Genomic DNA, 24,007 nt, shown 5'->3' with positions numbered 1-24,007 from the left:
TTGTTCTGATATTTTTGCTTTCAAACAGCACTGACCTTTATTCTGCTATCAACACATTCTGCTATTTTGCTTTCAAACAGCACTGACTTTTATCCTGCTATTAACATCTACTCTGGACCAATGTTTTGTATCGTCAATACCATAATTACTACTCCCTTTGCCTTGTGTTCTATGACATCCTTGACAACTCCCCCACCCTCTAACCTATCCCTTGACCTTCCCTTTTGCTCCACCAGCCACCCTCCCCTATTTCAACAGCACAAAATCCATCACATCCCTATCTTTCTTCAGGTCTGAAGAAGTCATATTGGGCTCTAAATGTTAACTGTTTCTCTCTCCACAGATGCTGCCAAACCTGAAGAGTTTTTTTGTTTTGATTTCGGATCTCCAGCGTCCGCAATATTTTATTTTAATAAAACACAGTTGGCTCTTTCAATACTTACGTTTGAGCTTGACTGCTTTTCTATTGCTTAGATAATTAGCATCCGCCCTCAGACTATAAACACTCACTAACACTGCTGCAAACCTTACAGTGGGCTGGTAGATGGCAGTGTGAGCGCTTCTGTCGGGAGACTTATCCATCTTGCGTTCACTGACAATAGTTGACAGAGTGTGTGCTTGTGTTTTTCAGGGGGTTGGTCTCTTTCCCTCTAGTGAATCCCGATGACATCAGTTCCTTTAATGGGAGCCTGGGCGGAGCTTTTTTGTTTGCAAAGTATAGCCCAAGAGTAGAGTGAGTAGCATTTGAAAGAGGGAGACAGAGAGAAGAAGCAGAGCTGTTTGCAGGGAGAAGGGAAGAAAGCATGAGTACAAACTCAAATGTGTCGAGCATGCAGAGGATGGTGGAGCAACTGAAGTTTGAGGCAGGGATCGAGAGGATGAAGGTGGGTTGAATGAAGCGTGTGGATACAAAATTGCTACATTTTGGAACAAACGCGAGCGTTCCATTCCCGGGGATCCGGGCAAAAGAAATTGCAACAAATGTATCCAGTTTTCGAAGTTACACGAGTGGAGGGAGCAAAAAGTAATGCATTTCGGCGATGTAAAGTTACATTTTGCACCTTTAGTTTAAGATGCATTTTTGTCGTACAGGATGGCAAATGCCACCCTTGTTACGTGCGCGCAAAAGTTATTTTTTTTCTTTAAAAAGAAAGTTGTACAAAGTTGCTCGAAAGCAACAGTGCAACCCGGGCGCGATTCATCCAGCCCCGAGTGTTAAGACACTGTCTTTCGGGTCATCTCCCGCTGGTTTTCATTCTCGTAGCCGCATGTTTTTGAGTGCCAGTCAGACAAAAGCCTGTTTATGTTGCTTGGCTCCGGCCTGGCTGCTGAGCGGAGAAGCTCAGAGCATCTCTGCATTTACACACTCCGCCAAAGGTTAGTAATTTAAATTTGTTGGAGCAGTGTGGAAAGAAAGACTTGCATTTATGTAGCACTTTTCAATACCTTAGTATGTCCCAAAGTGCTGGATGGCCAAGCAAGTCCTTTTTGAAATAAAATGCTGGAAATACTTAGAGGTCTGGCAGCATCTGTGGAGAGAGAAAAAACAAAGTTAACGTTTTGAGTCCATATGACGCATCTTTAGAGCTCGGAACACACAAATTAAGAGCAGGAGTCAGCCATTCAGCCCCTCAATCCTGTTCTTTGCCATTCACTAAGATCATGGCTGATCTGATTTTAACCTCAACCCCACATTCCACCTACCCCCAAGACCCTTTGACTCCCTTGTTGGTCAAGAACGTTATCTACCTTTGCCTTTTAAAATATTCATGAACCCTGCCTCCTCTGCTTGCTCTCTGGGGAAGAGAGTTCCAAAGGCTCTCAGCTCTTTGAGAGAAAAAAATTCTTCTCATCTCTATCTTAAATGGGAGACCCCTTATTTTTAAACCATGTCCCCTAGTTCTGGTCATTGTTGCAAAAGGCTACACTTTGTGTTTGATCAGATACAAGAAGAATAGCATTTTTTAAATCAAATGACTGTTCATAATGATGCTGCCTTTTAGCCTGAGGTTGATTCATCAGAATTTGGTGAGTTCAGACTTTGATCTCAGGTGATGTATTAGCACAGTATTCGGGAAGTGCTGCACTGCCAGAGGTGCTGTAGGGTGGGGTTAGTGTCAACTTTTTAAACATTTAATTTCTTCAACTTTGGACCCTTTGTAAACTTCAGCTGATGATATGTTGCCCGTATCCTAACCTGTAGCAAGTCTTGTTCACCCCCTCCCCCAACTCAAACTTGCTAATTGATATTTGCTTCCAGTCTAGCAAAGCCTTGGTTTTAAAATTCTCACCCTTATTTTTAAACCTGCTCCATGTTCTCTGGTTTGGACTCAACTGGAGTATTTTATGCAGTTCTGGCTGTTGGATTTTAGGAGGGATGTGAAGGCTTTGGAGAGGATGCAGAAAAGATTCACAAGAATGGTTCCAGAGATGAAGAATTACAATTATGTAGATAGATTATAGAACTTGGGACTGTTTTCCTTGGAGAAAAGGAGGTTGAGGGGAGATTTGATAGATGTATTCAAAATCATGAGGGGTTCTGCACAGAGTTGAAGGGGGGGAAAAAACTTCCCCGTTGGTGGAAGGATTGAGAACCAGAGGGTTCGGATTTAAGGTAATTGGCAAAAGAAGCAATGGTGACATGAGGCAAAACATTTTTACCCAGCGAGTAGTTAAGATCTGGAATGCACTGCCAAAGAGTGTGGCGGAGGCAGGATCAGTTGAAGCGTTTGAAAAGGATTTGGATCATTATCTGAAAAGGAAAGATGTGTAGGGCTACTAGGAAAAGGCGGAGGAATGGAACTAGGTGAATTGTTCCTGCAGAGGGCCAGCATGGGTCCAGTGGGCTGAATGAACTCCTGTGCTGTAACCATTCCATGACTCTCCTCTCCCTATCTGTGTAATCCTCTACAGCCCTCAGGTCTCTGCACTCCAGTAGTTCTAGACTCTTACGCAAACTGATTTTCATCATTCCACCATTGGCAGCCATGTCACCAGCCCAAAGATTTGGAAATCCCTCCCTAAACCTCTCCACCTCTCTCTCTCTCTCTCTCTCTCCTCCTCCTTTAAGATGCCCCTTAATACCTACCTCATTGACCAAGCAATAAACAGAAAATATTGGAAATACTTAGCGGGTCATACAGCATCAGTGGAGAGAAACAGAGTTAATGTTTTGGCTCGATGACCCTTCATCAGAACTGAGGAAAGATAGAAACAGAATAGGTTTTGGGCAAGTGGAAGGAGGTGGCTGTGGGGTGAGGAAGAACACTTGGCTCCCATTCTGACCTTTCTGTCCTTGGCCTGCTCTAGGGCTTCCAGCGAAGCTCAACACAGACTCAAACAGTACCTCACCTTTTGACTCAACACTACAGCCTTCTAGACTTAACATTGGGTTCAACAACTTTAAATCATAACCTTTGCCTCCATCGTATCTCTCTTTTTGCTAGATCAATCTTGTCTCGTTGCTTCCTTTATCCCCTTCATGTTTCATTCAGATGACTGCTATTGTAGCTATTCATGTCTCAATTGGACACATCTTTTGTTTCTTTACTGTATCCATTACCACTCTCTGGCTGCTGCATCATGAAACCTTTTGTTATTTAATCTCCCTCCACCCTATCACAAGGTTTCCCTTTTGTTCTTCCTGGCCACTACCCCTCCCCTTGCAGCTCAAAACCTATTACATTTCTGTCTTTCTTCAGTTCTGTTGAAAGGTCATCTTGACCTGAAACATTAACTTTTGTTTCTCTCCAGAGATACTGCCTGACCAGCTGAGTATTTCCGGTTTTCATTTCAGATTTCCAGCATCTGGAGTAATTTGCTTTCTTTTAAAAGAGAACAAAAGGGGAGGTCTGTGACAGGGTGGAGGGCAGGGGAGATTAATTTTTTAAAAATTCTTTCATGGGACGTAGGTGTCGCTGGCTGGGCCAGCATTCTTGTTGCCCATCCCTAATTGCCCTTGAGGAGGTGGCGGTGAGCTGCTCTCTGGAGCTTCTGGAGTCCATGAAATGACAAAAGGTTTCATGGTAATGGGTAAATTAAAGAAATGGATGTGTCCAGGTGAGGTGTGAATGGCTGGATAGCTGCCATCTGAATGCAACATGAAGGGATAAAGGAAGAAATGAGACAAGACTGACCCAGCGAAAAAAGGCACACAAAGATCAAGATGGAGATAGAGATTATGATCTAAAATTATTGAACTCAACGTTGAAACCATAAAGCTGTAGGGAGCGGAGTCAAAAGATGAGATGCTGTTCCTTGAGCTTCATTAGAACACTGTAGCAGGTCAAGGACAGAAAGGTCAGAGTGGGATCCAGGTGAAGAATTGAAATGAGAAGTGACAGGAAGCTCAGGGTTGTAAAAGGGCTTTTTGCCACTTGTCCAACATCTCTCTCTGTGGCTCGTTGTCAAATTTTGTTTGATAATGCTCCTGCGAAGCTCATCGGGACATTTTTGCTATGATACACGTACTATATAAATGCAAGTTGTTGTGGGAAGATATGTTTCCAGCAGGCCCGGGGGTGCTATAGATCCAACCCCTACCCATTCCCCGAACTTTCGGTAACCTCAAATTACCAATGCATTGGATTTGCACACTGTATTTTCAAATTCAAACAGGGTGAGACTTTCTCCCTCTCTGAGTCTATATTCTGTATTGATCCAGGGTCAGATTGGGCCCTGAGTTACCTTTGAGAGTTTCAATGAAAGGTCATTGACCTGAATTGTTAATTCTGTTTCAATCCCTTCAGATGGTGTCTGACCTGCTGAGTATTTCCAGCATTTTCGGATTTTATTGGCAAAGCCTGATGTCTGTGTTAAGTGGAAATTGCTTTGCCCCAGTGCTAACCCTGTTGTTTAGAAGCACTGCATACTTGCACCATGTAAACCCAACCTAAAATAACCCAGAGAGTCAGCAACTACCAGTTCCCTTATGGTTTTATCCTGTGGTATTGCAAATGTGAGACGCATGCTAATTTGTCAAGAGCGTTAAGGATTTATTTTGAAAAGTGCGAAAGAGCAGTTTAAATGCTTTTGTGTATTTCCGTCTTGGAGTTGCTTTGTAGCAGATGAGCTAATTCAACCAGGTTACTGAATCTGTGCTGTCTGCTGACTCTGACTGACAGATAGAAGAGGCCCTCATAGTGGGATGGGACAAGTTGACTCTGCCAAGTTGAGATTGCTTCTTGATAGAGAGTGACCTAATGGACTCTCTTTACAGCTGCTTGTCTGCGGTCTGCCTCCCAAACTGCGGAGAGATGAGATTTTGGGGTTGTGAGCTCCAAGGCAACAGTGGCTGCCATGGAGTTTGGACTGATTCCTGACATCTGCAAGACCCCTTTAAATTCTCGCTTTCTTTCTTTGGTGGGTGCGGCCTAATGTACAGATCCAATTGCTGCTGCAAAAGAAGCCTGTGAATAAGTAGGTGCTCTCTTTCCTTTATAGAAACTCTGCTTTTTCATCAACTCCCCCAACGTTCAACTCCTGTTCGCCCAACACCCATCAAGAACAAAGAACTAAAACACCCACCCACCCCAAATTCAACAACTGAAGTTTCCAACCCCATTTGCTCTTTTTCCCCCCTTCCCGCCAGCTCAACAGCCCTTGTACCCCCTAATTTTTCACTCTGGGGTCACATGAAATCTGTGGCATTAAAATATGGTCACACCAGGAAAAAGATGGGAAGCACTAGTTTGGGAATTAAGTTGTTCCCCTTTCTGAGGAGGATGCAGGAACATTTTTGCATCTTAAAAGTCTTACTTTTGGTGCTAAGATTTGAGAATTGTTCCACAGTGATTTTCTCCATATGTAGCATTCTTTAGTTCCAATTTATAGTATTCAGCAGCAATTGAAATGAAGAAATGATTAAAACTGTATGATTTTAAAAATGGCACAACTTGAAAGTTACAGTAAATTGAATTTAATTGACACAGGTTTTGCAACTGGGCTGTATGACGGCTTCAGATTTTTTTGTGCTTTCCTGTTGCCTTGCTAGTTTTAGCCTCTGATTCAAAAATGTTTCCTGCAATGATGCCATTTCCTCCCTTCTGGGGAACACACATTGTTTTCCAGAAGTTAGGACAGGGGATTCCCTGGGAGTGTGTCAATATTTGCAGCCGATCACCACACTTTTTTTTTTGTCTTGATTGAAAGCGGTAAACACTCATTTTCATTCTCAGTAAAAACTAGAGTCCTCAACTTAGAGAAAGCTCCTGTTCTAACAATCCTTTCCAAATCCAGCTCTCTATTAAATATAAAATTCCAACCATTCGTTCACCAGACTGAGTCATGGGATGGTGGGACTGTCCAACGAGGAGTGATTGAGGAGACTGGGCCTGTGTCCTCTAGAGTTTCAAAGATTGGGAGATAATCTCATTGAAACGTACAATATTCTTACAGGAAGGGTGTTTCCCCAAGCTTTTGGTGCGAGTGGCGGGGGACGTGGGGGAGCAGCCTCAGAGTAAGAGGTATTGGATTGAGGTGAGGAGAAATTTCTCCACTCTGAATGGTGAATCTTTGGAATCCTCTACCCCAGACAGCTTTGGAGGCTCAGTCATTGAGTGTATTCAAGTCAGAGGTCACTAGAATTCAAGATGTCAAGGTATATGGGGAAAGTGCGGGGAAATGGCATTGAGATAGAAGATCAGCCATGGTCTGGTCCAAAGGTGCAGCAGGCTCGAGGGGCTGAGTGGTCTTCTTCTGCTCCTATTCTCTACATTCCTATTATGGAATGGCTACACCACAGAAGGAGGCCATTGGTGTCTCTATCGGTCCTCTGAAGGAGCGAGCCGCCCTAGTGCCTCTCCTCCTCACAGCCCTGCACATTTTTTTTTCCTTTTTGGGATAATGATTCCATTCCCTCTTAAACCTCGATTGACCCTGCCTCCACCGTGCGGTCAGGCAGTGAATTCCAGATCCTAACCACTTGCTGCTTGTATAAGCTTTTCCTCATGTCGCCGTTGCTTATTTTGCCATACAGCACAGAAAAAGGCCATTCAGCCTGTTGTGCCTGTGGCAGCTCTTTGAAAGATCTATCCAGTTAGTCTCGTTTTCCCCTTGCTCTTTCCCTGCAGCCCTGCAAGTTTATCCTTTTGTAGTATTCACCCCTTTCCCTTTGAAAAGTTACTGTTGAATCAGTCTTCATCATTCTTTTCGGCAGTGCCTTCTAGATCCGTCACAGGTCCCTGCATTAGACAATTCTCCTTGTTTCCTTTTGCTAATTATCCTATATGGTTCTGTCGAAGTTACAGCAGGAACTAGGCAACAACCAGTGTTGGGCTGGCAAGAGATAGATAACATGCACATCACAAAATGCTAGATAATGACCATTATCAACCATGAACTACTTCTGAAGTGTGGTCACTGTTGTAACGTAGAAAACACAGCAGCCAGTTTATACACAGCAAGCTCCCACAAATAGCAATGTGATAATGACCAGATTTATTATTTTACTGCTATGAGGTGAGGGATAAATATTAGCCAGGGCACCGAGGAGAGTTCCCCTGCTCTTCTTTGGGCCATGGGATCTTTAAGTCCACCTGAGAGGGCAGATGGGGCTCGGTTTAACGTCTCATTCGAAAGTCCCTCAGTTCTGCACTGGAATGTCAGCGTAGATGTTATGCTCTGGAATTAAGTTTGAATCCACAGTAATTCTGAGACGTTGCATATGGGGCAATCTGGGAAATGCTGTTTGCCAGGAATTGCTATTTATTCTCCCCTACAAGGTTAGACATGTGTGTCAGTGTTCAGGGGTTGATAGGTAGCAGTTGCAGGTTGAAATCACTTCAACTCCAGTTACTGTCGCATGGTAGGTGGAGCTTGAGTTGAGAGAGCCACATTGCTGAAGCGTTTCATCTTGTACTCATCGGGATAAATGCAAGAATACCAAATTTCAAATCAATCACAACAATTTTCCTGTGGTGAGATTTTTAGAAAACTAAATTGATCATTTATTAACATAAGAAAAGATTTCAAACACATACATAGGCTTACAAATTCCTACTATAATAACTCCTAAAATCCCTAATTAATCCGGCTTCCAGTTACAACGCCCCCCCCCCCCCCCCCCCCCCCTCCCCAATTAAGGCAACGGTTAAAAAATAGATTAAAAAAACCAGATTTTAAACAGGTGTCAGCAAGTTACCACAATACCCCGGACAGTAGAATTCAAAATGGCTTTTCCCAGCTTCAGTTTCAGTAGACAGCAGGCTTAAAGCACAAACACTGGAGGCGTTTCACACTTTTGGTAGATCTTACAATGCCTTCCCTGACACACAGCCTCATTTGCCTTTATACATGTTTCTCCCTTTTAATGTAAATTCATTTGTTCCCATATGTCTTTGGAACTTTACCTTTCTCATAATATAAATCTATTCATGATGCAAATATAGTCAGTAACCTTTGGGAAAATAGATACGCTTCTTGGCTTAACTTCTCTGGCTAGGTGTGACATCCTACCACCTCTTTGAAGTCCTGATTTATCTAAAAATGCAAATTCTCCTCACCTCACATTCTAAGACTTCAGCCATGTTTACGTATTTAGCATTTTGAACCTAGCTTCTTTTGATGAGTCAAAGCCTAGAGGCCAGCTGTCTCAATTCAACTAAATCCCACACACACATACACATAGATAAACTATCCAAGCCCCACTATTAACCTACTTTTACAATAAATCACAATATTATGAGAATGATTATATTTGCGTGATATTAGTTAGATCATTGCTGCTCTGTATCCTAACTTGATGAAGGCAGCAAAGCAGTTTCCACCTTCGCTGTCTCAGACGTATCCTCGCATCTTCTGGAAGGACATGATCACCAACTCAAAGGTCCTGGAGGGTTCTAATTGCATCAGCATACATTCATTGCTAAGCCAATGTCTGGCGCTGGCTCAGCGATGTTTATCAGATGGATGACGGCCATATACCCGAAGACTCTCTGTGTGATGTAAGGGCCACTGGGTCACGACCTCCTGGGCATCCATACCTCCACTACAAGGACACCTGCAAGCAAAATATGAACTTGGCGGACATCAACACTGACAACAGGGAGATGGTCACTGACGGCCGTGACCACTGGAGGCTGACTGTTTGGAAGGGCAGTGGGAGAGGCTGGCAAATTGAAAAGATCAGCTGGCTGAGAAGAGGACCCAGGGAAAACAGAGGCCAGCGAATCATGCACCTTCTGCATAGGAACATACATAACATTTAGGAGCCATTCAGCCCTTCGAGCCTGCTCCACCATTCAGTAAGCTCATGGCTGATCTGGCTGTGGTCTCAGATTCACTTTGCTGTCTGCCCCTCATAACCCTTGACTCCTGTGTGACTCAAAAATCTATCTCAAAAATCTCGGATTAGAATAAATTTAAAGACCCAGCCTCCACTGCATCCTGGGGAAGAGAATTCCACACAGTAATGACCTGAGAGAAAAAAATTCTCCTCATCTCTGTCTTAAAGGGGAAACCCATTATTCTTAAACTATGTCTCCGAGTTCTAGTTTCCCCCACAAGAGGAAGCACCCTCCTGTGTCCACCCTGTCCAGTCCCCTCAGGATCTTATGTTTCAATAAGATCACCTCTCATTCTTCTTAACTCCAGTGGGTATAGGCCCAGCCTGTTCAATCTTTCTTCATAGGACAACCCCTTCATCCCAGGATTGAGTTGAGTGAACATTTTCTGAACTGTTTCTGAAGCAGTTATATCTTTCTTCAAGTAAGGAGACCAAAACTGCACACACTATTCCAAATGTGGTCCCATCAAGGCCCTGTATAGCTGCAGTCAAACCTCCCTACTTTTAATATTCCATTCCCTTTGCAGTAAACACCAACATTCCATTTGCCTTCCTAATCACTTGCTGTCCCTGCACAACTAACGTTGTGATCCATGTACCAGGACACCCAGGTTCCTCTGTACACCAAGTTCTCAGCTCACTGCCTTCCTCTGGCATGGCGGTCTCTGCTGCAGAGTGGGGCTCCTGAGCTACACCAGGCGATGCTTAACACTGAGTTCAACAGCACAGCGCAAACCATCGTCTTATGAGATGGAAGGCTGCTGCAGTCCCAATGTACGTAACCCTCAGCATCTTTTTCTTTGACCCTGCTGCACAGTTGTATTACATTCTGTGTTGTTTTTGGCTAGTATGTCCTGTAATTCCTTAAACTAACAGTAAAATGAGCTGTAATTCCAAGTACTTAATTGGTTATTAGTATTTGTTCCAAAATATACTGAAAATTACAGGGCTTGTATGGAAAATCTCCAAGTGGAATATAACTCACTCTAATTATGTTACAGCTTTCACGCCCTTGTAAATATATCTTGCATGTTTCTGTAAGGGTGAAGTATTAGAAATTTTAGACTTCAATGGATAAAGAGCAAGAAAAGCAGAGATAACTCTTAAAATATCCAAAAAAACCCCCAAAAATGTTAATCTGTAATGGAATAATGACCAACTTATGATTATGCTATACTCAAGAGTTTAGAAAAATGAGAGGTGAGCCTATTGAAACATAAAATTCTGAGGGGTGTTGACGGGGTACATGCTGAGAGGATGTTTCCCCTCATGGGGGAAGCTAGAACTAGAGGACACAGTTTCAAAATAAGGGGTCTCCCATTTCATTCAAGATGAGGATTTCTTCTTTCAGGGTCGTTGATCTGTGGAATTCTCTATTTCAGCAAGCAGTGGAGGCTGGGGCATTGAATATACTGAAGGCTCAGTTAGGTTTTTAATTGACACGAGTTATGGGGGGGGTGCAGACAGGAAAGTAGAGTTAAGGCCACAATCAGATCAGCCATGATCTTCTTGAATGGCAGAGCAGGTTCGAATGGCCTCTTACTGCTCCTCTTTCTTACCTTATCTTCAGTGTATGCTTATGCGCTCCAGCACTTTGATGTAACTGCTTCTCAAGTTCCTTCTTGCCCAATGTAGAGTCTTTAGAGATGTTTTAAAATTTGCTGGAGTAAAGAGCAAAACTGTTTCCACTGGCTGGAGCATTGGTAATCAGAGGACACAGGTTTAAGGTAATTGGCAAAAGAACCAGAGGCAAGATGCAGAGAAATGTATTTGTGGCGCAAGCTGCTGTGATCTGGAATGTTCCGTTTGAAAGGTCGATGGAGGCAGATTCAATGGTGTCTTTCAAAAGGGAATGGAATAAATACTTGAAAATTTGTTGGACAATCGGGGAAGGAGTACGGCTAATTTGATTGACCTCAAAGAGCCAGTACAGGCGCAGTGGGCTTTATGATCCTGTGGCTTTATCGTTTCATGATTTACTTTTGCCTCTTGCACCTCTCTTTTCTCTCTCTCTCTCTCTCTCTCTCTCTCTCTCTTCTCTCTCCCTCCCTCCCTCCCTCCCTCCCTCCCTCCCTCTCTTCCCCCCCCCACAAGCCATTGTCCCAGAAAACATTGGAAGCTGTGCCAGGCATGTTCTCAAGGTAGTGCACCCTAACCACGCAGATAATTAGATCAAATTAAATTACTAACACATTAGCCTGCAGGAATAGTAACATTAATGATGCTTTTAGCTCCTGACTATGAAAATCGACTTGATTCGTGATGGAGTGGCTCTCCGCGGATGGGCAAGCTTGGAATGGTGACACTATTTTTGAGTTACGAGGCCGTTGCACTGTGCCGTTTGGGGATCATGATCCCTTTTTACATCTCAGCTTTCTAATTAGTCGACTCCCAAGATATTAGTGACCTGAAATTAGACTTTCCAAATGGCCGTTTTGATGACTTTCAAGGAGAGAAACTATCTGCATAGTATTAGGTTCTGATCTTATACAGGATGTCACACTGTTTAAAAAAAAAAATGCACTGGACCAAGTTTTTAAATATGTACTAACTGTACTAGGGAGAAAAAGAATCTAAATCTTTCAACAATGTTCGTACTTCAGATATTTTTTAGCATTTGGCAAATATTTGTCATTTTTGCTGATTTTTTTTTTCTGGCTACATTCAACAAAATTTGAATGCATTTTTCAGCAGGTGCTCAGTTCATAGAATACACCACAGGAAAAGGCCATTTGGCCAGAGAAGCCTGTGCCAGCTCTTTGAAGGAGCTAACCAATTAGTCTCGCTCCCTTGCTCTCTCCCCATAGCCCAGCAAATCATCCCCCTTCAAGTATTTATCTAATACCCTTTCTTAAAAAAAAAATTATTGTTGAATCTAATTCCACCTTCCTTTCAGGCAGTGCATTCCAGATCATAACAGCTTGCAGCTTAAAAGAAAATTTCCTTATTTTCCCTCATGTGCTTTTGCCAAATACCTTAGCCAAGATTTTTAGGATAGCAGGGTTTCCCTTCTTGCCATCCAAGGAGTCAGAGGAAAACATATCCCTGCCGACCCTGCCTGCTCCCTCCAACAAGCATTAATTGGCTGGAGGTGGGACTTCTGCCCTGTATTGGGAGGAAGTCCTGCCTCAGAGAACGGCAGCTCTCTAGTACCTGCAATGCCAGAAGCTGCAGTGGACAGGACTGGGACTTCAAGTAGTCCCCAGAGTATTAAGTCCCAGGAGTCCAAGACCAGGTAAGTTTTGGGCATCTCAGGGCAGGGGCGAGGTGAGCCCTGGCAGGGTGAGGATATTGGTAGAGAGGTTGAGGGATTGGTAGGGAGGGCCTGCAGGGGCCAGTCCTTTTGTGGGGTAGGAAGGGGGGGGAATGCCCGATGTTAAAAGGAGGCTGCTGATGGAGGCACCCTCCCCCAACTCGAGGGCTGAACAGGGTTACTTTTCGGGCTTGCTTCCCCCGTCCCTGAGCACCTCCAACCAGCATGAACATTGAGGCAGGAAACGGCCTTTAATTGGCTACTTAAGGGCCTCGATTGGGGAAAGAGCAGGAGAGCTGGCCTAGGCGTCACCTGTCCCAGTGTAAAATTTCAGAGAGGTTGGGTCAGGCAGGAACCCAGTGGGAAGGCCATCCAAGAAATTTTACAGGCACTACCCACCTACAAACCCATTGGCAGGGGAACATAACATTTTGCTCTTTAAGTCTCTGTGCTGTGTTTCCCAACGAACCTGCTATTGGAAGCAGTTTCGCCTTATTTGCTCTTATCAAAATCCTTTCAATATCTCCGAATAAACTTTCTAATATTTCTGTTAAACTTTTTTTTAACCATTCCTGCTCTAAGTTGAATGATCCTTCACACACATAACTGAAGTCCCTCATCCCTGGTATCATTCTTGTAAATCTCCTCTGCAGCCTTTCTAAGATCTTGCCAAACTCCTGAAGTGCGGGGCTCCGAATTGGTCGTAGTACTCCAGTTGGGGCCTAAGTTGAATTACGAAGGTTTATCTTAATGTCCTTGCTTTTGTACTCTATGCCCTTGTTTATAAAGCAAAAGGATGCCATCTGCTTTTTGAATGGCCTCCACAACTTGTCCTGCCACCTTCAAAGATTTGTGTTTGTACTTGCTCAAAATAATTCCCTGTCTTGGAACTGAACAATGTGGCAGAGAGTGCCAAATCTTTACCAATAACCCAGCAGGGACCAGACTGCTAACGCTGACCTTAACCCTGATGCTTGTCTATATGTACAGTGGCATAACAGCATAACCACTGGATTAGTAAGTCAGATGCCTGGACTAATGATCCAGAGAGATGAGCTCAAATCCTGCACAGCAACAGGGGAATTTAAATTCAAAATGAATTAAATAAACCTGGAAGAGCAAGCTTGTATCAGTAATGGTGCCACTGTGAAACTAATGGATTGTTGTAAAAATTCATCTGGCTGACTGATGCCTTTGAGTGAAGGAAATCTGCTGTCCCTACACAGTCTGGCTTCTATGTGATTCCAGACCCACAGCAATGTGGTTGACACTTAACTACCTTCTGAAATGGACCAACAAGCCACTCAGTTCTTTTATGAGGGGGCTCACCGTCACATTCTCAGAGGTAATTAGGGATGGACAATAAATGCTGGTCTTGCTAATGATGCCCAACTCTCTCAAAAGGTTGCAGAGAGGTTCTGTGTATTTTTAGAACTTTTTAAATACAGTGTAGTTTCTAAAAAAAAATGAAAAAGACATGCATCCTGTCACACAAACTGCAGCTTAGCTGACCAACTAATACTGGGTTTTGTCTTGCTACATGCTCTACCTCACAACTTGGAAGTCATTTTTAGCACTGGTGTGATAATATTTCCTTTATCAGGCATTAAGATTACACGCTGAAATTGTGGCCAAGAAAGAGTTGAAATTCCCCTCTCACTTCCCAATTATTTAGACATTTGGTTACGTGGGTTAAATAAGATGCCAGTTGTCTCCAAACATAGAAATGTGAAGTTTAGGAATGAATGAGCTGCCGTTGAGGGGTGAAGGAGTTTGGTCTTAAATACCAACTTATATTTGCATACAGAGCAAGACTCCCCAAGGCACTTCACTGGAGCAATTTATCAGACAAAATTTCCATGTAAGGAAATAATTTGATTGCTGTATTTTGCTTTTGTGGCAGATAATTTTAGCTCATCCAAAACTCTGCTGCTGTGGTCCTAACTTATTTCAAATTCCATTTACCCGCCACGCCTCTCTGCTCACTGACCCACGTTACCTCATGATCTGGCAACAACTCAGTTTTGAAGCACTCATCCTTCTTTTCAGATTCCTCCATCGCCTTGCCTAGCCCTGCAACCCCCTCCAGCCCTACAAGCCTCGAGATCTCTGTGCTCATCCAACTCTGGGCCATTTGAGCATCCCCCAATTTTAATCGCTCCATCATTGGCGGCCAGGCCAGCTGTCTAACCCCTGGGCTTTTGAATTCTGTCTCTCCACCTCTTTCCTTTAAGACACTGTTTAATGCCTACGTCATTCACTTAGTTTTGATCACTTTGTCTACTATCTCCTAATGTGGCTGTGTCAGACTTTGTTTAATACCCTTTTGTGAAACGTCTTGCCACTTCTATTGTATCAAAGGCACTGGAAAGTGGGTTGGGAATTAGAATGGACAGACATTTTTTTAATTTTTATTTTTGGCTGGTGCAGACGCAATGGGCTGAATGGCCTCTTTCTGTGCTGTAGCTTTTCTATGCTTCTATATAAATGCAAGTTGTTGTTAGATGAAGAGGAGTGGGAGGACCACCACCATTTGGATCATAAACACCAGCGTGGACCAGTTGGGTTGAATGGCCTGTTTCTGTGCTGTAAGCTCCATGTTATTCTATAAGTCATTTTCTGAGGCAGGGGTTACAGTTTCTGTCTCCAAGGGGAGTCCTGTTCAGAATGGATCGGACATGAGAAGAATTCCCCACAAGCAGGAATTCTACATCTGGTAAACTTCAGAAATAGTCATCAGAAATTTTTGTCTTCTGTCAGGATCAATGGGCAGTGGGAAACAAGTCAGAAGATTAGAGAAATGAAAGGAACAGGTTGAAAAACAGCAAGGACAACTGTAGCAAAGACATTCAAATAAAACAAATGAAAGTAAGGGTATTGTGGGAATATAATAAGTTGTAAAAATACATTAAGGTAATGTCTATAACTGGATGTGTCCTCGAAAATGAGCAGTGTCGTTTTACTATTAAATGTACCTGTTTAGGGCCTTTTACAGTGTGCAGTAGATACACTGTGGTGTTGACGGGGGAGATGGTGAATATTTGGTGGTGTTCTTCATGATTTTGAACACCTCCAATCAGATAATGCCTGAACCTTCTCTACTCTAATGTGAACAACTAAGCTGGCAAATGAAAAGTTAAGCAAGGCACTAGGGATTCTCACTTCGCTGTCAGGCCATTGGTAAATGCAAAAGAGTCGAGAGAAAATGAATGACAGCTGTTGCATGAATGTGATGAAGTGCACAGGCTGGGATATAGTCACGAAGGAATACGATCTTAATCTTAAAGAAAGGAGCCAAAGCTGATACTAGGCACCCTGTGAAGTTTGCATTTGATAATTTGCCCAACTTGGGAACATGGAACAGGAGGCGGCCATTTATCCTTTCTAGCCTGATCCACCACCATTCAGTGAGAACGCGGCTGACCGCCTTATCTCTGGGCCTTTTGCCCCATGTCCTTTTAATACCTGATGTAAAGCTTGAATTTTATTTACGTGTTGAACAGTTTTTCCCTACTCCCACGCCACAATCTCCACTCCTCACTCCCTGTCCACCATGCACATACAGCCATAGTCTCAAAGATTTACTGTTATGAAAAGCAGACACACAGAGAACAAGAAGTGACATTCTAATAGTAGTATTCAGAAAAATGGCAAACTTGGCTATGAGGAAGGAGCAGAGGGAGTTGGACTAATTGGATAGCTTTCAAAGAGCTGGAACAGGCCCGATGGACTGAAAGGCCTCCTCCTGTGCTGTATCATTCCATGATTCAAGCAAAGAATGACCTTTCATAAATTTCAATGACTAAACTTGAGTGGTCCAAAAACTGTTCAGTGGTGTAAATGTGATCTATAGGAATACATTAGCTCATTATTTATAAACTTTTGAGTATGTGATTCAGTACTCTGGGTCATTTTTTCCTTCAAAACTTATAAACAGGGAGCTAATAGATTCCTATTGCCTTTATGGCATTGCTTTACCAAGAATTTAGAAACATTTTTTACAATATACAATTTTATACGGCTTGTTCACACTGCAAAGATTGTAGGTTAAATCAGACTAAATAAGACACTGATATCTTCTGTACTACTAAGAAACATTGGCATTGACATAGATCCTTCAACTGATTGGTCTCCCCTCTCTTTCGCTAACATCCCCATAGCAGGCAACAGCTGCTGATTATTTGCTTCATATGTGGCAAAATTTAGACCAGGATCTGAACCCTTCACTCCACACCCCAACCCTCTGCCAAAAACACACACGCACTGAAATGAATAATGTGCATCATTGATGTGGTGTGAGTTATTGCTTCTAGTTTGGATTTCCTCAGATTCTCAATTTACGGAGAAAAAAGAGATTTCAGTGTTGTGGTAGTTGTGTCAACATGTTGAGGCAGTTTGAAGATATACTGGCAAACCCTCAACAATAACATTAAATTAAAGATAGAACTGGCACAAGAATTCCTAAAACAAAACCGTGGGCCTGGAGAAGTTTATAGTGGGAATAACAATTAGTGCAGGAGAAAATAGAGAGGCCAAAACACAAACCGAAGGAACGAAAGAAACGCATCAGAGTCCAATAAGTGGAACAACAACTTGCTTTGTTAAAGGTGCCAAATAAATGCATCTCAAGGCATTTCACACGAGTATTATCAAACAAAATTTGACACTGAGCCCCAGAAGGAGATATTAGGACAGGTGACCAATAGTTTGGTCAGAGGTAAGTTTAAAGGAGGAGAGAGAGGTAGATTGACCAAGAGGTTTAGGGAGTGAATTCCAGAGCTTAGGGCAGAGGTAGCTGTTAACTGTATAAATTATGTTTAAGCGACTACGGGTGGGGGCACTCATTGGACAATGACTTGAGCACACATATGTGGACTTTCCTGTGTCTAGTGACACATGAGGTGACAAAGCACATGCTTATGTCTGTTTCCATGGCTAGTTTTTCCTGGAAAAAGTTGCCGGCATAATGCCAGAGGTTATAAATTGAGGGGTGCCACTCTGCACTAAGCATGGCTGGCCAGGAGACTCTCGCACTTTACTGCCTATCATAGGCACAATGGAAGGATTTACAGGTAACAATCAACCTGTTTTAGCCACATTATGAACACATATTCCTTGGTCATCAAGTCCTGGGGTGGGACTTGAACCTGGGGCTTCTGGCTCAGAGATAGGGCCGCTACCAGCTGCGCCACAAGACCTATTGAGCACACATATAAAGAGAAACTTATTGATGCTAGTGGTGGATTTTAAGATTAGGAGCAATACATTTGTAATGTTTCATTTTGTGAATAAACCTAAAACTGAGAAAAGATTAACTTCTGAACTCCTCCTTCACCAACTGGCTAAGAAAAGTTTAACAGTAGCCAATGATTGGGTGAAGGAAATTGGGATGTGCAAGCTGTGGAGAAAGTGAAAACCAGATTTCAGTTGGTTAAATTGATGACATATAAATTAAATTTTTTCTGGGCAGAACACACATCTTTCTTTGCTATTGTGTGTGAAATGTAGTCCCTGACCAGACAAACTCTGTTTTAAAATCCAGGTTTCGCAAGCTGCCACTGAACTCCAACAATATTGTGTCCAGAATGCCTGCAAAGATGCACTGTTGGTAGGATTACCTGCAGGAAGCAACCCCTTCAGAGAACCTAGGTCCTGCTCTCTTCTCTAAAACCAGGTACACCAAGCAGCGCTTAAGCTTAGCAGTCCGTGTTATGTTATATTGTGTTATTCAATGTACTTCAAACGGGAGATTATCAGGGCCCATAGGACCTTGTTCTTGTATCCAAACACCACCACCACCCCTCCCCCAACTCCTGTGAGAATCAAAAAAGGTGACCTGTAACCCATTTAGGAACCTCCCTCTTGAAAGTTCCTCTGACCCCCTTAGTGTCAAAGCCCAGGAGACCTCAGACAAGTGGTTAAATGCCTAAAATCTTACCTTCCGTCAGCCATGATCCTGTAGCTTTCAATGGAAATGCAAGCAGCATTCCTCACTGCGAGCTCTGGAATGCCTTTCCACAGATCAGTCATCACCTGAGAGAAAGCTTCTAAACAACCAACTTCATTTCCTCAGCTCCATTACTTCAACCAAACTATCCACTTACATATCATCAATGCCCTCATTAATTTTGAAGACTTGAGTCAGATAAACTCCATGTCCATGCCTTTCCAGAGAATTGGAATGCAAAGCATGAAGTCTTGTCTCCATAGCTCTGTGTATTTGAGCCAGCTTGAAGGTGCTGATGGGTTGGGTCAGTCATAAAGATAGCGTTCTAGACAAGCTCTTGCAAAGCTCTTGTAGAGCCCTATTATTGTAACCATAGTTTGAAATAAGACCAGAATCTAGTTTGCTTTGGCTGCAGCCACCTTGCATGCCACCATTTTCTTCATTTTAAGCTGTAAAATACTTTTTTTTGAGTACAAGTTACCTAATTAAATCACAGTGAAGCCATTGCAGTATTTCCTCATCATACACAATTCTTCATCGTAAGGATATATAAAGCTCCACAAGCTTTCAGGATTTCTTTTGGAAATGTCTTTCCATGATACTTGTTGTCACCTGGTTTTGTAAGAATCACCAGTAGTTTTCTAACCCTAACCTTATTTGGTGCAAATTCTACCAAGCCTAAAGCTTCACTGTTCATTTGAGTTGCTGTTGTAATGGCCTAGAGCAGGGCTTCCCAAATTTTGGTGATGACCCACAGTGGGGTTGCAAGATGAAATTTTGGGGTCATAAGCTCTGAGACAGCAATGGCTGCTGTGGCTGAGTGTTAACAGCTGAGGCCCCATTAAATCCTTGGGTTTTTTTTAACTGATGGGTGTCGCCTGAAGCCTGATTCCTGTCCCAAAAAAGTCAGTGAATAGATGGATGCTCTATATTTTTTTAAAAACCCTGCAGTCTAAATAGCCCTGCCACCCCCACACTCAGCAGCTCTCCATTGCCCCTGCCCCTGCTCTCAGCTGCATCCTGCCCACTCGGCGCTCACAATAGGGTCACAGCAATTTTCAAGCCTCAAAATGGGGCCAGAGTGGGAAAATGTTTCGGAAGCACTGGCCTAGAGCTTTAGCTGTCTAATGTCATTGTCATGGGCTTTTAGAACTTGAAGGGATAGGGGGTAAATGGATCATTTCTGGGCAAAAACAACCATTGGATCTTTTTGAGCTAGAGACTCCAATTTAAGAGGTAATCAATCAATTTAATTCAGAAAAAAATACACAGACAAAACTTCACAAGTTGGCAGTGAACATGTCTCAGCTGATGTCGGCTGCCTTGCAGCAATTCAACGCTCCATGGAGGCGGGATTTCCACTCCTCACTTGGGAGGTGTCCAGCCTCAGTGGCCAATTAGATTTAGCTGGCAGCTCTGTAGCCCAAGCAGTGCCCCTGGGAGTGGCAGCCACTGATGAGACTACAAGCAATCCCCAGATCCTAAGTCCAAGAACCAGGGTAGAGGAAAGCGTGGGATTCCCATGGCAGGACAGGAGTGGAGGCGGGTGGTGGTGGGGAGAGAGGGTTGAGGGTCATGTCAGCAAGGCCAGGTGGGGAAGCAACACCTCTGGGGAGCATGGCGGGGGGGGTGGTTGGCACCCGATGTGGAAAGGGGGCCAGTGATGGAGGTGTGCCCACCCCTTCCCTCCCGAGATTTGAGGAGGGTGATCTGCTGGGCTTTCCCCACCATCCCTGAACTCTTCCGCTGGCCAAAAAAATGTGGTTGGGAGGGATGCGACACCTAATTCCTAATTGGCCACTTAAGGGCCTAAGTCAGGGCAAGGGTAGCCTTGGACCTCCGAGACCACTCTTGGTCCTGAGTATTTTCTAGTGACTTCTGCTGACGATCTGAGTATGTTCAGTGAAGACTTGATTTGGGTGGGATTTAGCTGAGTGATGACAAGATTGGGGTTGGATTTGACTGAGTGAGGACAGAATATGACTGATGCTCCTCTTTTCTTGGTGGAATTTTCTGCTAACTCTTGTGCACAAAAATTGGGCAGGTTGGCAAAAGAGATTAGCAGGAATTGCTACTGTTAGGAGAGAAAATTAAAAACTCATCCTAAAAGAACTAGATGTTTGCTGATCATTAATAATGACACTAGGATTTATTAATGGGCAAAGAGTTGACTTGAGTCCTGATGTGTTGTTTGGACTACAGTATGTTTGTGGTTGACCTTGAATAACACTTGTATTGGGTTAATGTGACTTTTTTTCCATAGATTTTCTTACATCTGTTGTAGATTAGCAAAGTTTGGTTACATAGAGGAGACTATTATGAAGTAGATTTGGCTTGATTAATGGCCTCTGGTCTTCTATTTTGGATGGTGCCATTAGGAGTCAGAGGGCTAATTTTGCAGTCCTTATGGGGAGCTGTGCTTGTGAGGAGTGCAGATCAGAGAATCAAGGCTACAACAATTTACAGTTAAATGGTGCCTTTAACAGAGAAATGCAACCCAAGGTGCTTTTAGCCAACCTTTGCTACAAACAAAGGGAGAAATTATATTTATTTAACATCCCTGGACTTAATCTTATTCATCATTGTTACTAGCAGGGAATGGTACTGCTGATGGGAGTATTAAATATTGGCAATAGTTGTATCTATCACAAGTTCATCATTACAACAACTTTCATTAATACAGTGGTAAACACGGATAATGCAGTAAACAACTGCATCACAGGAGCATTATCAACAAAATTTGACACCAAGCCACATAAGGAGATTTGTGACAGGTGACTAAAACCTTGGTCAAAGGAGTAGGTTTTAGAGGAGAGAGATGAGAAGATGAGTTAGGGAGGGAATTCCAGAGCTTAGGGCTTTGGCAGCTGAAGGTATGGCCAACCAGTGGTGGATCGATTAAAATTGGGGATGTGCAATAGGCCCCAACTGGAGGAGCACAGAGGGTTGTGGGTCTAGAGGAGGTTAGAGATAGGGAAGAGCAAGGCTGTGGAAGGGTTTGAAAACCAGGCTGAGAATTTTAAAATCAAGAGCACCAATAAAGGTCAAAGAGCGCAAAGATTGGGTGAACAGGACTTGGTGCAAGTCAGACAGCAGAGTTTTGAATGAAAAGGTAATGTTCCAGAGCTTAGGAAATAAAGCATGCCAGATAAAATAATATTTATAGCCTTTATAATATTTATAGCCTTTCATTGATTCTGATGAAAGGTAATTGACCTGAAACGTTAACTCTGATTCTCTCTCCATGGATGGGGCCAGACCTGATTTTTGTTTTTATTTCAGATTTCAGCATCCACAGTATTTTGTGTTTGCTTTAATATTTATAGCCCAGTTATCTCTACAGAACACCGCCAAGAGGGTGTGTTATTTAAAACCCATTATCTGAAACATTGCTTAGCACTTAAGATCTTCTCCACATTCTCTTATGCCTGTAGGCCACTCTCTGCCTCAAACTATATTTTTATCAATAATCTGTTGTTAGTTAGTTATTTCCCTAGGACACTTTGTTTCATTTTTATGACCTGTTTTTCTCTTGCAGGAAATTGGACACCTTTGGAAGAAATCCGACTATGACTAATGCTGCCTCTTTATGAAGAATGTTTTTCCTGTGCTGTTACTTTTCTTTGCCAAAATGTTTTCTGTATTTATTAGCACCTTTATAACAGTTTCCTACTAATCTGGCAGTATTCAACCTTCTGGGGAAAATAGAATTTTTTATTAGCAAGCTAAGGGAAGTGGGCAAGTTGCTGACATGAAAATTCTTTATTTTCAATCTGTAGTAAGCTTGCCATTGGTTTAAGGGCAAATGGTTGATTGTGTGCAGAAGTCCTGGGATTTGAGTGTAACTTAAAACTAAACAAAGAAAATTGTGCCTGCATTTAATATCTCCCTCGTTGTTTCCGATAAATGAAATAACCTATGTCTGTAGTAAGTTACAGGTTAATAAGTCAAATAGTTGATGGGTTCTTGGAGGAAGGGCTGTTGTCAGTGATGATGATGGGACCCACTACACCTTGGTTTTAAAATGAGAATCCCAGATGAATTATTAGGAGTGAAATAACCCTGATAAATCTAGCACCAAACCTGCAATATTTTAGTGTATATCTGTTTAACATGTTTAATTTTGATTTTAAAAAGGAAGTGAATTTTTTTAAATAAAGTAAAATGAAGCCATTCATTGGGTGCATTGACTGGTTGGACAGTGCAGCACTGTTGAGCGCACTTCACGCATGTTACCCTCTTATTTTTACTGCCATGGAGAAAGATCACAAGTCACAGACACAGCTTAGACCTTTACATTATTAGCTCTATAGGTTACCAAAAGAAAAATCAATTACGAAATGAGAAATGCTTGAATATTATTCACAAAATCATCCCAAAGAATTGCAAACAGCTTTTCAAGATGCTGTGACATGATTGGGAATCAACAGCCACTAACATTTTCCATTCATTTTTAATTGTAACTGTTGCCACTGTTATGTAGCACATTTGTATGGTTTCATTAAATTTATTTTGAAAGATAATTTTTAAAAATGTCTAATGTGATGTGGTGTGAAATGAATAGCTGGTGGATCAATCTGGTCACAAAAATACTGAAATCCATTTCAAATGTTATTTGAAGTTCAGCCTTGGACATTGTGCTGTTCTGGCACCAATTTCATATCAGGTTTACAGCCTCAACCAGTCAAAATTGTGAGTTTTGGTGCATGATACGCCAGGACAGGCCTAATTTAAATCATTTAAACCTGCTGAGTATATGTAACCTAAAACATTTAGTAATGCATGCCAATTTAACAATTAAATATGTTTATTCCATATTTAAGGTAATATAATTTGGAATTACACAAAGCATTCAGTGGTTTAATGAATTTCTCTTGGTAATAATCTGTTTAAGTATTTGAATTGTTACATGTAACAAATGCATGACTTTGAAAAGTCTTTGTGAAGTTATTAAAAGTAAGTATCCCTGAAATGTAGGTGTCTCTTCATCCACCCTCTTCAACAATTTCTCAACGAGTATGTTTCTTCTTTTTCCTCCCAGTCTATTATGTGGCTTTTCCTCATTCTGTTCCAGTCTAAGCCTTTCTTTTAATTTTTTTACAGTTGTCTTTGTCCAACCCTTTGCCTTTAGAAAATGTCACTTTTTTACCTTATACCCAAGTTATAAAAGGAAGACACATTTACATAGCACTTTACAGCTGATAAGGTACTTTTGAATTATAGACACTGATGTAATGTAGAAAATGTGGCAGTCAGTTTTCACACAGGAAGGACTCACAGACATCAGTGTGGTAACCAGATATTGATAGCACAATGGGGAGAACTCCCTTGCTTTTCAAAATAATGCCACGGAGCTTTTGCCCTTGTGAGGGCAGACAGGCCCTCAGTTTAACATTTCATTCAAAACATGGAACCTCTGAAAGTGCAGCATTCCCTCAGTACTTCACTAGAGTATCAGCCTTGATTTTTTTGTGCTCAGGTCTCTGGGGTAAGACTTCATTCCACAAGCTTCTGACACAGGCGG

General features: G+C 42.5%; 1 protein-coding gene across 1 annotated transcript; it reads left to right on the top strand.

The window, feature by feature from the left end:
• The first annotated feature begins 664 nt into the window (after positions 1 to 664).
• On the top strand, positions 665 to 23,455 carry gng10 (guanine nucleotide binding protein (G protein), gamma 10). Its single transcript, XM_041185859.1, has 3 exons — positions 665 to 884; positions 18,079 to 18,210; positions 22,022 to 23,455. The coding sequence occupies exons 1-2, from the start codon at positions 804 to 806 to the stop codon at positions 18,202 to 18,204; spliced, it is 207 nt and encodes a 68-aa protein (XP_041041793.1). The 5' UTR covers positions 665 to 803; the 3' UTR covers positions 18,205 to 18,210; positions 22,022 to 23,455.
• The last annotated feature ends 552 nt before the right edge of the window (positions 23,456 to 24,007 follow it).

Source organism: Carcharodon carcharias, chromosome 4 (genome assembly GCF_017639515.1).
Source record: "Carcharodon carcharias isolate sCarCar2 chromosome 4, sCarCar2.pri, whole genome shotgun sequence".
Lineage (NCBI taxonomy): Eukaryota > Metazoa > Chordata > Chondrichthyes > Lamniformes > Lamnidae > Carcharodon > Carcharodon carcharias.
Note: the sequence above shows the minus strand (reverse complement) of the source record. Positions and strands in the feature narration are given on the sequence as shown.

Bases quoted from the DNA above. Each gene is read 5' to 3' on its own strand.
- gng10 (XM_041185859.1), top strand. From the start codon at position 804: ATGAGTACAAACTCAAATGTGTCGAGCATGCAGAGGATGGTGGAGCAA. The intron at 885-18,078 runs GTGGGTTGAATG...TTTAAAATCCAG, and splicing joins CAGGGATCGAGAGGATGAAG to GTTTCGCAAGCTGCCACTGA.